The sequence below is a fragment of the Oncorhynchus masou genome, chromosome 24 (genome assembly GCF_036934945.1).
Source record: "Oncorhynchus masou masou isolate Uvic2021 chromosome 24, UVic_Omas_1.1, whole genome shotgun sequence".
NCBI lineage: Eukaryota > Metazoa > Chordata > Actinopteri > Salmoniformes > Salmonidae > Oncorhynchus > Oncorhynchus masou.
The window spans coordinates 59,627,725-59,642,685 of record NC_088235.1 but is presented as its reverse complement, the minus strand read 5'-3'; the positions used below and the strand labels follow the sequence as shown (position 1 = coordinate 59,642,685).

The 14,961-nt window shown below is 42.8% G+C and overlaps 1 protein-coding gene across 2 annotated transcripts; it reads left to right on the top strand.

Annotated features, from left to right (window-relative positions):
• LOC135512409 (leucine-rich repeat-containing protein 73-like) lies at positions 1 to 14,188 on the top strand. Of its 2 annotated transcripts, none has more exons than XM_064934415.1 (6): positions 1 to 1,044; positions 1,378 to 1,538; positions 2,006 to 2,128; positions 7,935 to 8,035; positions 13,118 to 13,316; positions 13,718 to 14,188. In XM_064934415.1, exons 1-6 carry the CDS (start codon positions 740 to 742, stop codon positions 13,786 to 13,788), a joined length of 960 nt encoding a protein of 319 aa, XP_064790487.1. In that variant the 5' UTR covers positions 1 to 739; the 3' UTR covers positions 13,789 to 14,188. The 2 variants fall into 2 exon arrangements, with proteins under 2 accessions (XP_064790487.1, XP_064790486.1); XM_064934414.1 differs by having other exon boundaries at positions 1,994 to 2,128.
• Positions 14,189 to 14,961: the final 773 nt, after the last annotated feature.

Below are 14,961 nucleotides of genomic sequence, written 5' to 3'. Positions count from 1 at the left end.
AATAGCAATAGCCATACTATATTGAGAACACGGCCATCTTTGCCCTCGACTTGCATTTTTCCTTCTGGAGAAACATTTGCTCAGCCCTGCAATATTTCAGACAGACGCTTCGGGGAGGAGGGTGCGCGCACGCGCCCTGAATGAGGAAGACTGCATTAGTATAGTAAGCTAATTGAGAACAACATGTGACAGTCACTATTGCAATGCCGTTTCTGATGACACCGAGAAGTGTGTGCATAACCGATAACTGCAACCCGGGCAAACAAACGATCGCCTTCGCGCTATAAACCGAAGCTCTAAACATGACAGGAACGCCAACCGTTTGTTATGCATGAGGACCTGGAAAACGGCACATGATATTTTCTTTGAAAGTGTCGAGTATGTATGGACGAATGTATCAATCCATGGCCTGCAGGGTACAGAAGAAGAATCGCTAAGTATTTAGCTACATTGTAGCAGTAGGTTATGATGTCAGGGCTTGAAACAGCGCATGGGGTTTATGATCGATTTAACTTGAGAAAACCCACCTTGCGTGCTTTTCCCCTATCCATAGCCTAATAAGAAACGCTCAATTAAACCAGCTGCAACACTTGAGAGGCTTGCAGATTTGTGGTAAATATCGTTTATCCTAAACAGTAGCATATTGACTTTGAGATGTCATTTAACAGCCCACCAACGTCGGATAGTTGTATGCCTATGCTTAAAATGCACGTATTTCTTAGCTGGGCACAAACCTCGAATGTCATGTAGCCTAGTAGACACATTTACCAAAATGCTACCAGGTTCTATTCAAATAACGGGAGAGACACTGTCGGGAGCTGAGATCAAGGATATTTGTGACAGCCTGAAAGAGAACAGTGTGAGGCTTCTGTCAATCAGGGGATGTCAGCTTTCGGACCGAGACTTTGGACGGGTGTGTCGTGGGGTGGCGGAGTCCCACTCACTGGCGCAACTCAACATGAACCTCGGTGTGGTCTCCACCATCAACCGAACCAAGCATCTCGCAGATGCACTCAAGACAAACAGATCGATCCAGACCCTTTTGTAAGTAGCCTAGTAGATCACAATGAATAAGGTGTGTCGGTCTGACTGATTGATTGGTTGATGTTAGAGGTTGATATGGCTACTGTAGTCTATTAACTAATTGTAATCAGTATGGGTGCCTCAATTTGTGATCCAGTAAAAGCTGTCCAAGGCATTAAATGGGGGACCTGACCCCAATTACCATGATTATGCACATGAGCATGAACTCAAGTTGATGTCAATTTGATGCTTTATCCAGATTGAAAGGTGAATTAATTGGCTGGTCTTCATTGGAACTGTTGTATTGACTGATATTCTGCATTTCTCTCTCCTCCCATCTCTCCTATGCCACAGTCTCCATGGAAGCCCCCTCCTCGATGCAGGATTGGTCACCCTCAACACTGCATTGTCCACTCACCCTTCACTGGTGTCTCTGGACCTGGGGGACTGTATGCTGGGGGATGAGGCACTGCGGCTTATCTGTGCCATGCTGCCTCCGGATGGGGCCAAGTCAGGTACAGCCACTCTACACTGCTCTCACTGTTACTGGGCTGTCAGACTCTGAACCTGGCCTGCTGGGGGACAGTGGTTGGAAACAATAGGTTGGTGTAGAAGTCCTCTCTAAGTGCTTGTGTGGGTTAACACATTTTTTGATGATAGAAAATACAGTCCAGACGAATGTACAACTCATAAAGGTTTTATAGAACATTCATAAAGATGTTATTGGATACAACATAGATCTGTCACAATGATCTTTTGCCGTCCTTTATGTAGCATGACATTTGCTTATGAGTGATTTCTGAAGCATCTATATAGGCCTTATAAAGGATTTTATGAAGGCATTATGTGTTAAACGTTGTAGTGTTAACAATTAGACTCAAGTTACACGATAATGGAGTATAATACATATAATATATGGTTATATGCGGCTCTGCCTATAATCAGTTGGTCATTTGATGGTGATGGACAGCCTGTCCCACAGGGCTTAGAGAGCTGACTCTTAGTGCGAACCCCAGCATCACAACCAAGGGATGGGCCCGCCTGGCCATCGCTGTGGCCCACAGCTCCCAGCTCCGAGTCCTCAACTTGGACTACAACCCCCTGGGTAAGAACCAATCTCCAGGACACAAAACCAATTACTGTACTTTATATCGGTGAGTTTCTTAATATGGAATCAGCTTAAAAGGAATCAGATTCTTATTGACATAAAAATATTTGCATCTCAGTTAACTTTGGAAAATCAATATGAACTTCAAGCATTGGAAAAAATAACTTTTGTGTCATTATGTGTTATGGGACTTTTTCAGAGGTGAAACACTCCTGAGATACCAAAGATGTCCATTTTATGGGCCAGTTGCCTCCTGCATTACCATTTTTTATTTTATTTATTCAGGTGTGTCTCCATGACAACCCCCTGGCTGCTTGCACTACAGAGAAATAGGAAAGGAGGTCATTTTAGGAACATGGACTGTGTTTACAAAGGCAGCCCAATTTTGATTTGATTGTTCAAAAGACCAATTAGTGGAAAAAATATCAGAATTGGGCTGCCTGTGTGAACACAGTCATGTTGTCCCCATTTAAGTTTAGATTGAATTTTAGAGGGCACACTTGATACAGAATTATACGTCTATGGTCATTTTGGAGCAAGTATACAGGGTAAAACATTCAGATTTCATCCATCTGAAATATGGGTTGTCAATGACATTCCTAATTACTGGGGGGGGGGGGGGGGTTGCCTCAACCAGGACTCAAATCTGAGTTTGGCTACTGCCAACCCAACACCTTAGCTGTTAAGCCATGAGATCCGAATCCCTCTACGATGTCGCTAGGTGTTGGTTTAAGGTGGTTACACTACCCCCTTTCTTCGGGAGAGCGTGTCCCTACTATTTTCTATACCGAGTCCCTCACGTGAACCGCCTCACGGGCACCATTTGATATATTGTAATAAACAATGAACTGATCTTAAATACATCTAAAACCAAAAGCATTATGTATTTGGTGCAAAACATTCTCTTAGAGCTAAACATCAAATGGAATTGTGCACAAAGGATGTGACCATTGAACACGTTGAAGAAGCGTAACTATGAGTAACATAGGATGGTCAGTATCATGGTCATGACGACGATGGGGAGAGGTTTTGTATGTGTTGATGTCTTGCAGTAGCTAGCTCGCTAAATCGTCCCTTTCCTTAGCCATGGATGGAAATGGGGATTTGGACTTTGTTGCCCATGCGAGGAAGTTTGGCTAGCAAGCACTGTAGCTCGGCAGCCTTGGACAACACAAACTGAAAGCGTACTGTATGACAGAGCCATAGACCGTTTTGCCAACATGAAAGAGAGCGTTCAACTAGACTACAAGTAGGTGTCAACGTTTTTTGTTATACTTGCACATGCACACACAGACGGAAATCATTAGCATGGACAGCCACATGATATTTAGCAACATTTATTGGACAAAATAGTATTTGGCAGGGGCGCAACTTTCACTAGGGACGGGGACGGGGGGCGGACGGACGGACGGACATGTGCCCCCCGAAATTATGAAAATAGATTTTTGACGCTCCCAGTTTTATAATTGAAACGTAATAAAAAACGAAGCAATGGTGTGCTTTAGGACCATGTGAAGGCCTCCGGACGGTCGGTTAGGCTGTTTGGAGTGTTTAAAAAAAAGTTATGCCCCCCCATCCACTTCTAAAACCAAAGTTGCGCCCCTGGTTTTTTGGTATCTTTAAGTTTGTTTTCAGTGTATTAAACTAAACATTTATAACCTTGTTGATTTGATGTTTAAATGGTGCCGGAATAGCGGAGGCAGTGCTCTTGTTGTCTTTGTGCTGACTTGCGGTAACTCTGTGGTTCTAAATCAGTAGTTGATTAGTAAACTGTCAAACATTAACATGCTGGACAATGCTGCAGGTGATATAACTGTTTGTTACATTCAATATTTTCTATTTTGTGGACTTCACCGGACAGATGTTTCTCTCCGGTTTTGTCACTGTCATTGTTTTCTTTTTGTTGTCATGGCCTTATTGTATATCATGGTGGTGTAAGAACGAATAGGTTATAGAGCAAACAACACGATTATTACAACAAAGGTTGTAAAATAGCTTTTTTACCCAGTGATTTTACCCGCCCACCGCTTCTGCTGGTAATATGGTCATGTGCAGCAAAGAAAGACCTAGCAAAGCTACAGCAGGCTCAAAACAAAGCAGCACGCCTTGTCCTTAACTACACACACACACAACTAACATCAACAACATGCATGATAGTCTTTCTTGGTTTAGGAGAAATGTACTCTTTTTAACTTCTTATGGCTGGGGGCAGTATTGAGTAGCTTGGATGAATAAGGTGCCCAGAGGTGCCCAGAGTAAACTGCCTGCTACTCAGTCCCAGTTGCTAATATATGCTTCTAAAACAGTTTGAACGATGTCTGTGAGTATAACAGAACTCATATGGCAGGCAAAAACCTGAGAAAAAATCCAACCAGGAAGTGGGAAATCTGAGTTTGGTTATTTTTCAACTCATTCCCTATTCAAGATACAGTGGGATATTGGTGATGTTGCACTTCCTAAAGCTTCCACTAGATGTCAACAGTCTTTAGAACCTTGTTTGATTTTTCTACTGTGAAGTGGGGCCGAATGAGAGGGGAATGAGTCAAAGGTCTGGCAGAATGCCTTGAGCTCGTGACGCTTGTTCACGTGAGAGCGAGCTCTGTTCCATCGCAATTCTACAGACAAAGGAATTCTCCAGTTGGAACATTATTGAAGATTTATGTTTCAAACATCCTAAAGATTGATTCTATACATCGTTTGACATGCTTCTACGGACTGTAACGGAACTCTTTGACATTTCGTCTGCTCCTAGTGAATGCGCTTCGTGAGTTTGTTTTTGTTTACAAAACGCGCTAACAAAAGTAGCTATTTGGACATAAATGGACATCATCGATCAAAACAAACATTTATTGTGGAACTGGGATTCCTAGGAGTGCATTCTGATGAAGATCATCAAAGGTAAGTGAATATTTATAATGTTCTAACTTCTGTTGACTGCACAATATAGCGGATATCATTTTGGTTTGTTTGGTCTCATGGTTTGCTTTTTTGAAATCTGACACAGCAGTTGTATTAACCTTTTGTGACAAGGGGGCAGTATTTTCATTTTTGGAAAAATAACGTTCCCGTAGTAGACGGGATATTTTGTCAGGACAAGATGCTAGAATATTAATATAATTGACAGCTTAGGATAGAAAACACTCGAAAGTTTCCAAAACTGTAAAAATATTGCAGGCGAAAGCCTGAGAAAAATCCAATCCGGAAGTGACTCATCTTTTGAAAGCTCTGCGTTCCAATGCGTCCCTATTGAGCAGTGAATGGGCTATCAACCAGATTACTTTTTCTCCGTATTCCCCAAGGTGTCTACAGCATTGTGACGTAGTTTTACGTATTTATGTTGAAGAATACCCGTAAGCGGCTACATTGTGCAAGTGGTCACCTGATGGCTCTCAGTGATTCTCGCGTAAAATACAGAGGTAGCCATTATTCCAATCGGTCCTATTGAAAAACCAATTGTCCCGGTGGATATATTATCGAATAGATATTTGAAAAACACCTTGAGGATTGATTATAAACAACGTTTGCCATGTTTCTGCCGATTATTATGGAGCTAATTTGGAATATTTTTCGGGGTTTTCGTGACTGCGATTTCTCAGCCAAACGTGAAGAACAAACGGAGCTATTTCGTCTACAAAAATAATAATTTTGGAAAAAAGGAACATTGGCTATCTAACTGGGAGTCTCGTGAGTGAAAATATCCGAAGCTCATCAAAGGTAAACAATTTAATTTGATTGCTTTTCTGATTTCCGTGACCAAGTTAACTGCTGCTAGCTGGACAAAATGCTATGCTAGGCTATTGATAAACTTACACAAATGCTTGTCTAGCTTTGACTGTAAAGCATATTTTGAAAATCTGAGATGACAGGGTGACTAACAAAAGACTAAGCTGTGTCTCAATATATTTCACTTGTGATTTTCATGAATAGGAATATTTTCTAGGAATATTTACGTCCGTTGCGTTATGCTAATTAGTGTCAGTCGATGATTACACTCCCGGACCTGGGATGTGGAGTTACTAGAGGTTAAGGAGAAGTGTATCTAAAGTTCCATGTATCACACTTGTATTTTCATCAACATTTATAATGAGTATTTCTGTAAATTGATGTGGCTCTCTGCAAAATCACAGGATGTTTTTGGAACTACTGAACATAACGCGCCAATGTATACTGAGATGTTTTGATATAAATATGAACTTTTTCGAACAAAACATACATGTATTGTGTAACATGAAGTCCTATGAGTGTCATATGATGAAGATCATCAAGGGTTAGTGATTCATTTTATCCTTATTTGTGCTTTTTGTGACTCCGCTCTTTGACTGGAAAAATGCCTGTGTTTTTATGTGACTTGGCTCTGACCTAACATAATCGTTTGTGGTGCTTTCGCCGTAAAGCATATTTGAAATCGGACACTGTGGTGGGATTAACAAGAAGTGTATCTTTAAAATGGTGTGAAATACTTGTATGTCTGAGGAATTTTAATTATGAGATTTCTGTTTTGAATTTGTCGCCCTGCACTTTCACTGGCTGTTGTCATATCGATCCCGTTCGCAGGATCTCAGCCCTAAGAAGTTTTAAGAAACATTTGCCTAACCACTTGTATAATCTATTTGCATACACTTCAAACAGATTTACAAGCCACTATGGGGTTATTTTACGGTACCCAAACCAAAAACATATTTAATGTGTCACTCAGTTATGTATAGAGCCATGTCATCCTGGAATGGTCTGCCACCAGAGGATACTCAGGCAAAAAGCAAGTTTAGCTTAAAATATCTAATTTAACTGTACTGTGTGTATGTATGTGTATGTATGTGTGTGTGTATGTATGTATGTATGTATGTATGTATGTATGTATGTATGTATGTATGTATGTATGTATGTATGTATGTATGTATGTATGCACACACTGCATTTTAGTCAATGCCACTCGACATTGCTCGTTCTAATATTTACAGTACCTGTCAAGTTTGGACACCTACTCATTCAAGGGCTTTTCTTTATTTTGACTATTTTCTACATTGTAGAATAATACTGAATACAAAACTATTAAATAACACATATGGAATCCTGTAGTAACCAAAAAAGTGTAAAAACAAATCAAAATATATTTCACATTTGAGATTCTCCAAAGTAGCAACCCTTTGCCTTGATGACTGCTTTGCACACTCTTGGCATTCTCTCAACCAGCTTCATGATGTAGTCCCCTGGAATGCATTTCAATTAAAAGGTGAGCCTTGTTAAACGTTCATTTGTGTAATTTCTTTCCTCAATGCGTTTGAGCCAATGTTTTTATTTTGAATTAAATGTAATTTCTTATGTTGTTCTTGTCTATTTCTTTACTTTATCATGTATTTGTGTTTTATATGGACCCCAGGAAGATTAGCTGCTGCATGTGCATGGGTATCCTAATAAACTAATCGAAACTATCCCACTTCTGACACCAATGTACGGAATACGGGACTCAAACCCGGCTCTAGCTACTGTCAACCCAACACCTTAGCCATTACGCCAAGATATCCAAACCCCTTCATGAATTCGCTAGGTGTTGAGTTATGGTTGCTACAATAGGTGTCATGTTGAAATGACGTGCATATGCCTGATGAAGGTGAAAGCCGAAACATAGTGTATACTTTATCAGCTTCATGCGGATTAACTGATTATGCAATTACTAATCTGTGTCCGTTCCAAATCTGTCGTTCGGGGTCAATGACAACAAACACATCAATCAGCTTTCTGTAATGCTCAATTGACAGACTCACCTGCTGAACTCACTCATGTTTTGGTTGTGTTGGGGTTCCAGGGGACCAGATTGCAGGTATGCTAGCAGTGGCTGTGGCGTCCAGCAGAACTCTGGAGGTGTTGGATCTGGAGGGAACAGGACTCACAAATCAGTCAGCACAGGTCTGTAACATCATCAACATCACCACCACCAGAGCAACGTCATCAGCACCACAGTGTGAAAAACATTTTACAAAGACAGTGAGAAGACATCTGATGTAGTTTCATTATGAGTTAAAACTCATTCTATTGGGGGAGGTATATTCTTTTTTTTCTCACTATAAATGATATAGTTTACGTTCCTCATTACCTAATTAATGTTCAATAACCCTTAAATGTGGTGCCAATTTCCAGCAATACTCATGCCAATCATTAGTTAAAAGATATCGTTTTTGATGGACTTTCATTTCTTTTCAGAAATGTTAAGCAGTTAGCTTTTTACCTACCCTCTTATAATCCCTTTTAATGGACCTTTAATGTAAACATTTACATTTTGCCATCCCATTTATTTTGTAGATTTAACTGTGAGTTACATCCACTAATTGAGGCCACTGCATATTAAATCACTCAATTGAACAGTCGTCATAGCAGAGACCTCTTCTTATGTTGGTCTAATTTTGAAGTCAGTCCACTTTCTACGGAGATGAAGCTCATTGGATGAGAAAGCCAGAGGTCCCTCCCCTCCAACCTGCTCCTCCAATGGGGTTTGAGAAGGAGGCGAGGAGAGAGGATGTGAGGAGTATGCAATCAAGATTTGCCCCATGTCTCCCTCTCACATTCTCACTGTTATTGACCCATGACCCTGAATCTCATTTGCAATGAAGATGTGCTTACTCCCAGCTGTGGGAAGATACTCTTCTCCCACAAAGCATTTCACCAGCTGTGGCCTGTTCACTGCCTATTGAAAAGTGCTCAAGGCTTACGTACATTTAGTGCTATCTGGAATCTTTGGGACGTCCCTACCCTAAACCCTAACCTTAACCATTTTATATTTCAACTTCAATGGTGTAGGGAAATCCCAAGGATCTCGGATAGCAAGTACCCTTACGGACAACTTATCCATTTCAAAACATTTAATTCATTTTCTAGCTAGTCCCTCTCCAGTTTAAAGCTAGCTGATTTATAAAGAGACATGTAATCCACACTAAGAAAAAAAAACACAGCTTTTTAGACCGATTCTGTGTATCCGAGTAAATAAATACATATACGTATTGACATTAAAGCAGTGGCGGTCGGGCAGGGTAGTGAGGTCGGGCAGGGTAGTGAGGTCGGGCAGGGTAGTGAGGGTGGGCAGGGTAGTGAGGAGAGGCACCAACTTCAGTGGAATTTGTGACAGTACACCCCCCTTAGCCGACACCGGCCTCGGGGACGACCCGGAGGACGAGGCGCAGGGCAATCTGGGTGGAGACGATGAAACTCCTGTAGTAAGGAAGGGTCAAGGATGTCCTCCACCAGGATGTCCTCCACCAGGATGTCCTAACCTAGTACACACTGAAACGGAGACAGGTTAGTGGAGGAGTGGCGGAGGGAGTTTTGGCCCATCTCTGTCCAGGGGATGAAAGCCGACCACGCCCCCTGCCGGTTCTGGAAATCAGACAACAGAAACCTACCCACATCCTGGTTAACTCTCTCCACCTGCCCATTACTTTCGGGGTGAAACCCTGAGGTCAGGCTGACCGAGACCCCCAGACGTTCCATAAATGCCCTCCAGACCCTTGATGTGAACTGGGAACCCCGATCAGACACTATATCCTCAGGCACCCCGTAGTGCCGGAAGACGTGTGTAAACAGGGCCTCCACAGTCTGTAGGGCCGTAGGGAGACAGGGCAAAGGAATGAGATGGCAGGACTTAGAAAACCGATCCACAACAACCAGAATCGTGGTGTTTCCTTGTGAGGGAGGGAGATCCGTCACGAAATCCACAGATAGGTGTGACCACGGCCGTTGTGGAACGGGTAGGGGTTGTAATTTCCCTTTGGGCAGGTGTCTAATGAGAAACAGAGGGTTAAATAGGGAAATAATAATAACTTAATGGGAACCAGGTGTGTACACTCAAGACATAACATGGATTGCACTGGGCGCACACTGAGCAAGAGGAAACATACACCCTCACGTCCTTAGCTAAAGTGGGCCACCAGTACTTCCCACTAAGACAGCACACTGTCCGACCGATGCCAGGATGGCCAGAGGAAGGTGACGTATGAGCCCAACAGATCAATCGATCGCGAACATCAGACGGAACGTACTTACGTCCAACTGGACACTGGGTGGGAGTGGGCTCCGCACGTAACGCCCGCTCGATGTCCGCGTCAACCTCCCATACCACCGGTGCCACCAGGCAAGAAGCCAGAAGTATGGGAGTGGGATCCGTGGACCGCTCCTCTGTGTCATACATCCGAGACAGTGCGTCTGCCTTAGCGTTGTGGGAACCTGGTCTGTAGGATAGAGTGAACACAAAATGGGTAAAAAAAACATGGCCCAACTTGCCTGGCGAGGATTCATTCTCCTCGCCGCCCTGATGTACTCCAGATTGCGGTGGTCAGTCCAAATGAGAAAAGGGTGTTTATCCCCCTCAAGCCAATGCCTCCATGCTTTCAGAGCCCCGACAACAGCCAACAGCTCCCGGTCCCCCACATCATAGTTACACTCCGCCGGGCTGAGCTTCATCGAAAAGAACGCACAGAGGTGGAGTTTGTGGCGTACCCGAGTGCTGAGACAGCACAGCTCCTATCCCAGCCTCGGACGCGTCCACCTCTACTATGAAAGCTAAGGAGGAATCAGGATGAGCCAACACAGGAGCCGAGGTAAACAGAGACTTCAGGTGACCAAAAGCCCTGTCCGCCCCAGCTGATCACTGCAGTCACACCGGTCCCCCCTTCAGCAGAGGTAATGGGATCCGCTACCTGACCAAAGCCCCGGATAAACCTCTGGTAGTAGTTGGCAAACCATAAGAACCACGTCTGTACTGTTTTGCTGCCTTGTCTGGCAGCAAAACAGTACATTGCCTCATTTACTGCTTTTAATTTGAAAAAACAAAGCTGATATGGCTATCTTGCTTAAACAAATATGATTTCTACTGACAATTGATATGTACAAGCTATGGCACAAGCATGGGCTGCACTCACAATAACATCTGCTAACCATGTGGATGTGACCAATAAAATTTGATTTGATATGGCATAAAGCTAGCAGATAAGAGGCAATCCGTCATTTTCCATTAGGACAATGAGCGAGCTCGGACGGACGTAGTCAATGTAACTATTTGTTCAGCTCTTTTGAAATGTACAGCAACAGAATTCATAACATGGGCCATTCTTACAGTACTCTCCCTTTTCACCAAGTCAGAACAGTAGGATAAATAAAGGGGGCATATAAGCAGACAATGAAAGCTCTTACAATATTCAATGTTTAAAACAGGCTATAAGTTACATGTGCACCACCAAGTCAGAACAGTAGACTAAGTTAGGGTCCCTTTCCCCCTCATATTATTAGGGTGAGGCACATGGGCCAGTAACAGCTTACTACACAACATATACTTACTATTACTTTCTTAGCTACAGTATACATATCTCCCTGGCATATTACACCATTATGCAGCAGCATACAATACATTTTTGGACTCAACTTGTTATGCTGTGCTCACTTGTGGCACGGAGGTCCTTCATGGGCTAATTTTGTCATCGAAGTCTGGCATTCTCTGGATTTTTGGTGCTTTCAAGACAACTGGGAACTGAAAAAAACAAGGTTGAATCATGGCGTGAGTGATCTTCATGTCGGAGCTCTAGAAAGAGGCCCGAGTTCCCGACTTGGAATTCCGAGTTAGATGACTGTTCAAAATATATTTTCCCAGGCGGAGCTCGAGTTTCCAGTTGTCTTGAATGTCTGAGATTTCACATTTCCTTAGTTTCCAGTTGTTTTGAAGTTATGCTGAATTGACAGCATGGCCAATGTATTCAACCTTTTCTGTCACATGGTGCTGAATGTTTATCCTTTTACGAGACCCTTAAACCCAGACTTTTAAACACATCCACTCCACTGTCCACTGAATAGCAGACTAGTGATTGCTTTGCAACGCTTGCAGTTAGCCACTGATTCCTTCCAAACCACTCTTTGTTGAATTTTTGATTTCCAGCTTTTGTAATGTTCTTGTCCAATGGCCGATGAGCACCGATACGTTTTTATCTATAATTTCTATTCATAATTTCTCTTCATATGACAAAGATTGTCGACTTGATTCATGATTACTTCTAGCTTGTCCAATCAAAGCTCATGTAGATATGAAATTACGTCAAATCACGTTATCTCTGGCCAATGACCTTGAACCTTCTTGGATGGCCACTTCTAATGTCATTCAATGGTAGCACCCAAGTGTCTTGATTTTTTTTTTTTTTACCTCTACCTGTAGATTTTACAGTGCAGTAGTCTCCCCATGAGTGACAGAACATTGAGCCAATCACGGCGCAACTAGAGAACATTACCAACCCCTACGCTCCGTATTTTCGGCTGGCTGCCCCACCTCCACAGAAAACACTAACTAGGCTGAAACACCTGCATTTTTGGAGCTGGCTTACTCAAGAAAGCAAGAAAGAGACCATGTTTGTATGCGGCTTAATTTTGACATAGTTTGGAAACTGATATGTGACATGTATTAATGCCAAAATAACATGCACCTACCCTGCATGACGTGTCGCCACTGGTCACCAATCAGTTTTAACTGTGGATGCTACATTGATGTACTATATGGCTGAGTTGAGCAGTGTGTCATTTTGTCAGATTTGCAATATGCCGTCATCGCTTGTTTATTTTGGCTACATTGGCATTTACATTTGGTGAAAATGGTTTGTCAATATCGGGTTAATAGCCTATGCCACTGGTTGTTGGAGCTCCGTTGTATGGTGAACATGTTCAGTGAACATCCGTTGAATGGCTTCATCAAGGTTTATTTGTGAGTAAATCTTGCTTTGATAATAGCCAGTTCCTACCTCGCCACTGACCCACCTCACTTCACTGGATTGAAGTGACTTGTTACGTGCTGAAGTAATTCAAGAAAAACAAACCACTTAAATGTAAGTTCATAACCTGGAATATCAATCCCCACTGGCAAGCAGAACTACCTACACCTACAAACCCATCAGGTTTTCTTATCAACCCCTACTGTAGCCTGTCTGTGCTTCATGACAGAATCTCCCTCCCCTGTACCTTCAGGTCTTCCTCGAAATGGTGGAGAACTACCCTACCTGTCTGCGCGTGCTGGTCCTGGCTGAGAACGCCATCAGCCCCGAGCTGCAGCAGCAGATTTCCGACCTGCTCTCCGAGGGAGAGGAGGACGACGACAAGGAGGGAGAGGCACGAGGCAGCGCTGCCATCCCCACCAGGGAGAAAACGGCTTGGATCCCCCACAGCAGTAAGGGCTGACCTAGCCAACCAAAATGCTCTCCTTCCCTGTCGCATCTTAGTCATATTCTAGACAGAGCCCCACAGTGGAAATGTCCTGTTCTGGAGTCTTGCAGGTTTATGAAGAAATAATTTAGTATAATAAGCGTCTGTAAACCTAAAACATCGGTGTAGATGATGACCTCAAAATTATGACTCAATCAATCTGTAGAATTGGGGGGGGGGGGGGACAACCTAACCTAACCCATTTGCTTAAGAATGAGGCATGGTCAGATCTGTGTGTGCTTTGGCCAACTAGCTCGTTGGCATCCCTTACAAGGACAAAGGAGTTGGCTAAAGCACGAACAGAGCTAGCAACCAGGCTAGTTGTAGAAGTCCTAAACTCGTTTCCGTTGTCTCTGCCCTTTGCAGACTCCCACCCGCAGATGGTCCTGCTGACGTCAGGTCTAGGTGAGAGCCTACTGGCTGAGACTGAGATGTGATTCCACAGCCTTCCTACCTTCTTTTTTTACCTCTTTTCTTTCTGCTAGTATGTACGCAATAGAGTTGCAGCATCACCTGGTAGTGTGCAATCAATCACACTTTTTGCATGACCTGTAGGAACAGAATACGTTTTGGAGCAGGCATAAAATCCTTAACACACACACACACACACACACACACACACACACACACACACACACACACACACACACACACACACACACACACACACACACACCAAGTGTCTTATAGGGAATTATTTATTTTAATTATGTACAGTCTATTTACAGTTCCTATTTAAAGGTTTATGTAAGCAATGTTGATAGATCGACTAGATAGGATTGTTGTGATGATCTGATGTGATGTCAGAATAAATCTGTTTACATCTTCTTAAAGACATTTGGATTCTTAAGTTATTTCCTGATTGGAATAGCCTACTTATGAATGCAATCAACACATTGGCATGACAATTCCTGTATAGCACTGAACCGTAGCTCACTGAAAACTGTTTTTCCTTTGACCTAAATGGCCGTTTCTCTCCACTGAATGCTACACTAATGCCTCATATGAACACGATTTTGATATGGAATAGCCACAGGATGTTTCTGGGATCAGCACTTAAACGTCACATAAAGAACATCGGAATTGAATGTAACGAGCATAAAAGCAAAAATCACACCATGACAATGCAGCAGAGTTATCATTCCTCACCCCATATAATACATTGACCCCATCCTCATCATCCCCACAGCCAAAGTGGTGCTTACTAGGACAGCCATTATCCCCATCAAATCCCCTTGTTTGAGCCCCTTGTGCCCATATCGTTATGATATTCGAGGTTTCTTGCAAACCTTCACATCAATAGATCTTAGTCTCTCTCCAGTGTGTTTGACGTTATGGAAATAGTACTAACTTTTAACATTCTATAGGAGACTTATCACTGCTATATTAACGCATCTGTTTTCTTTGTGATGTTTTGGACGGAGGGTACAACACGTCAAGGTTAAGGCATGAAGGCTTCGAAGATACAGAATCTCTGCACGAAAGAGAAATAGAGCGCGGGAATTAGAGGCCATTCATTTCGATGCACGTTGCAGAACAGCACATTCTCATGTAAGCGTAAATCCATCACTCTCCACAACTCCCATTCAGTTTGGTTGGTAATCAATTCC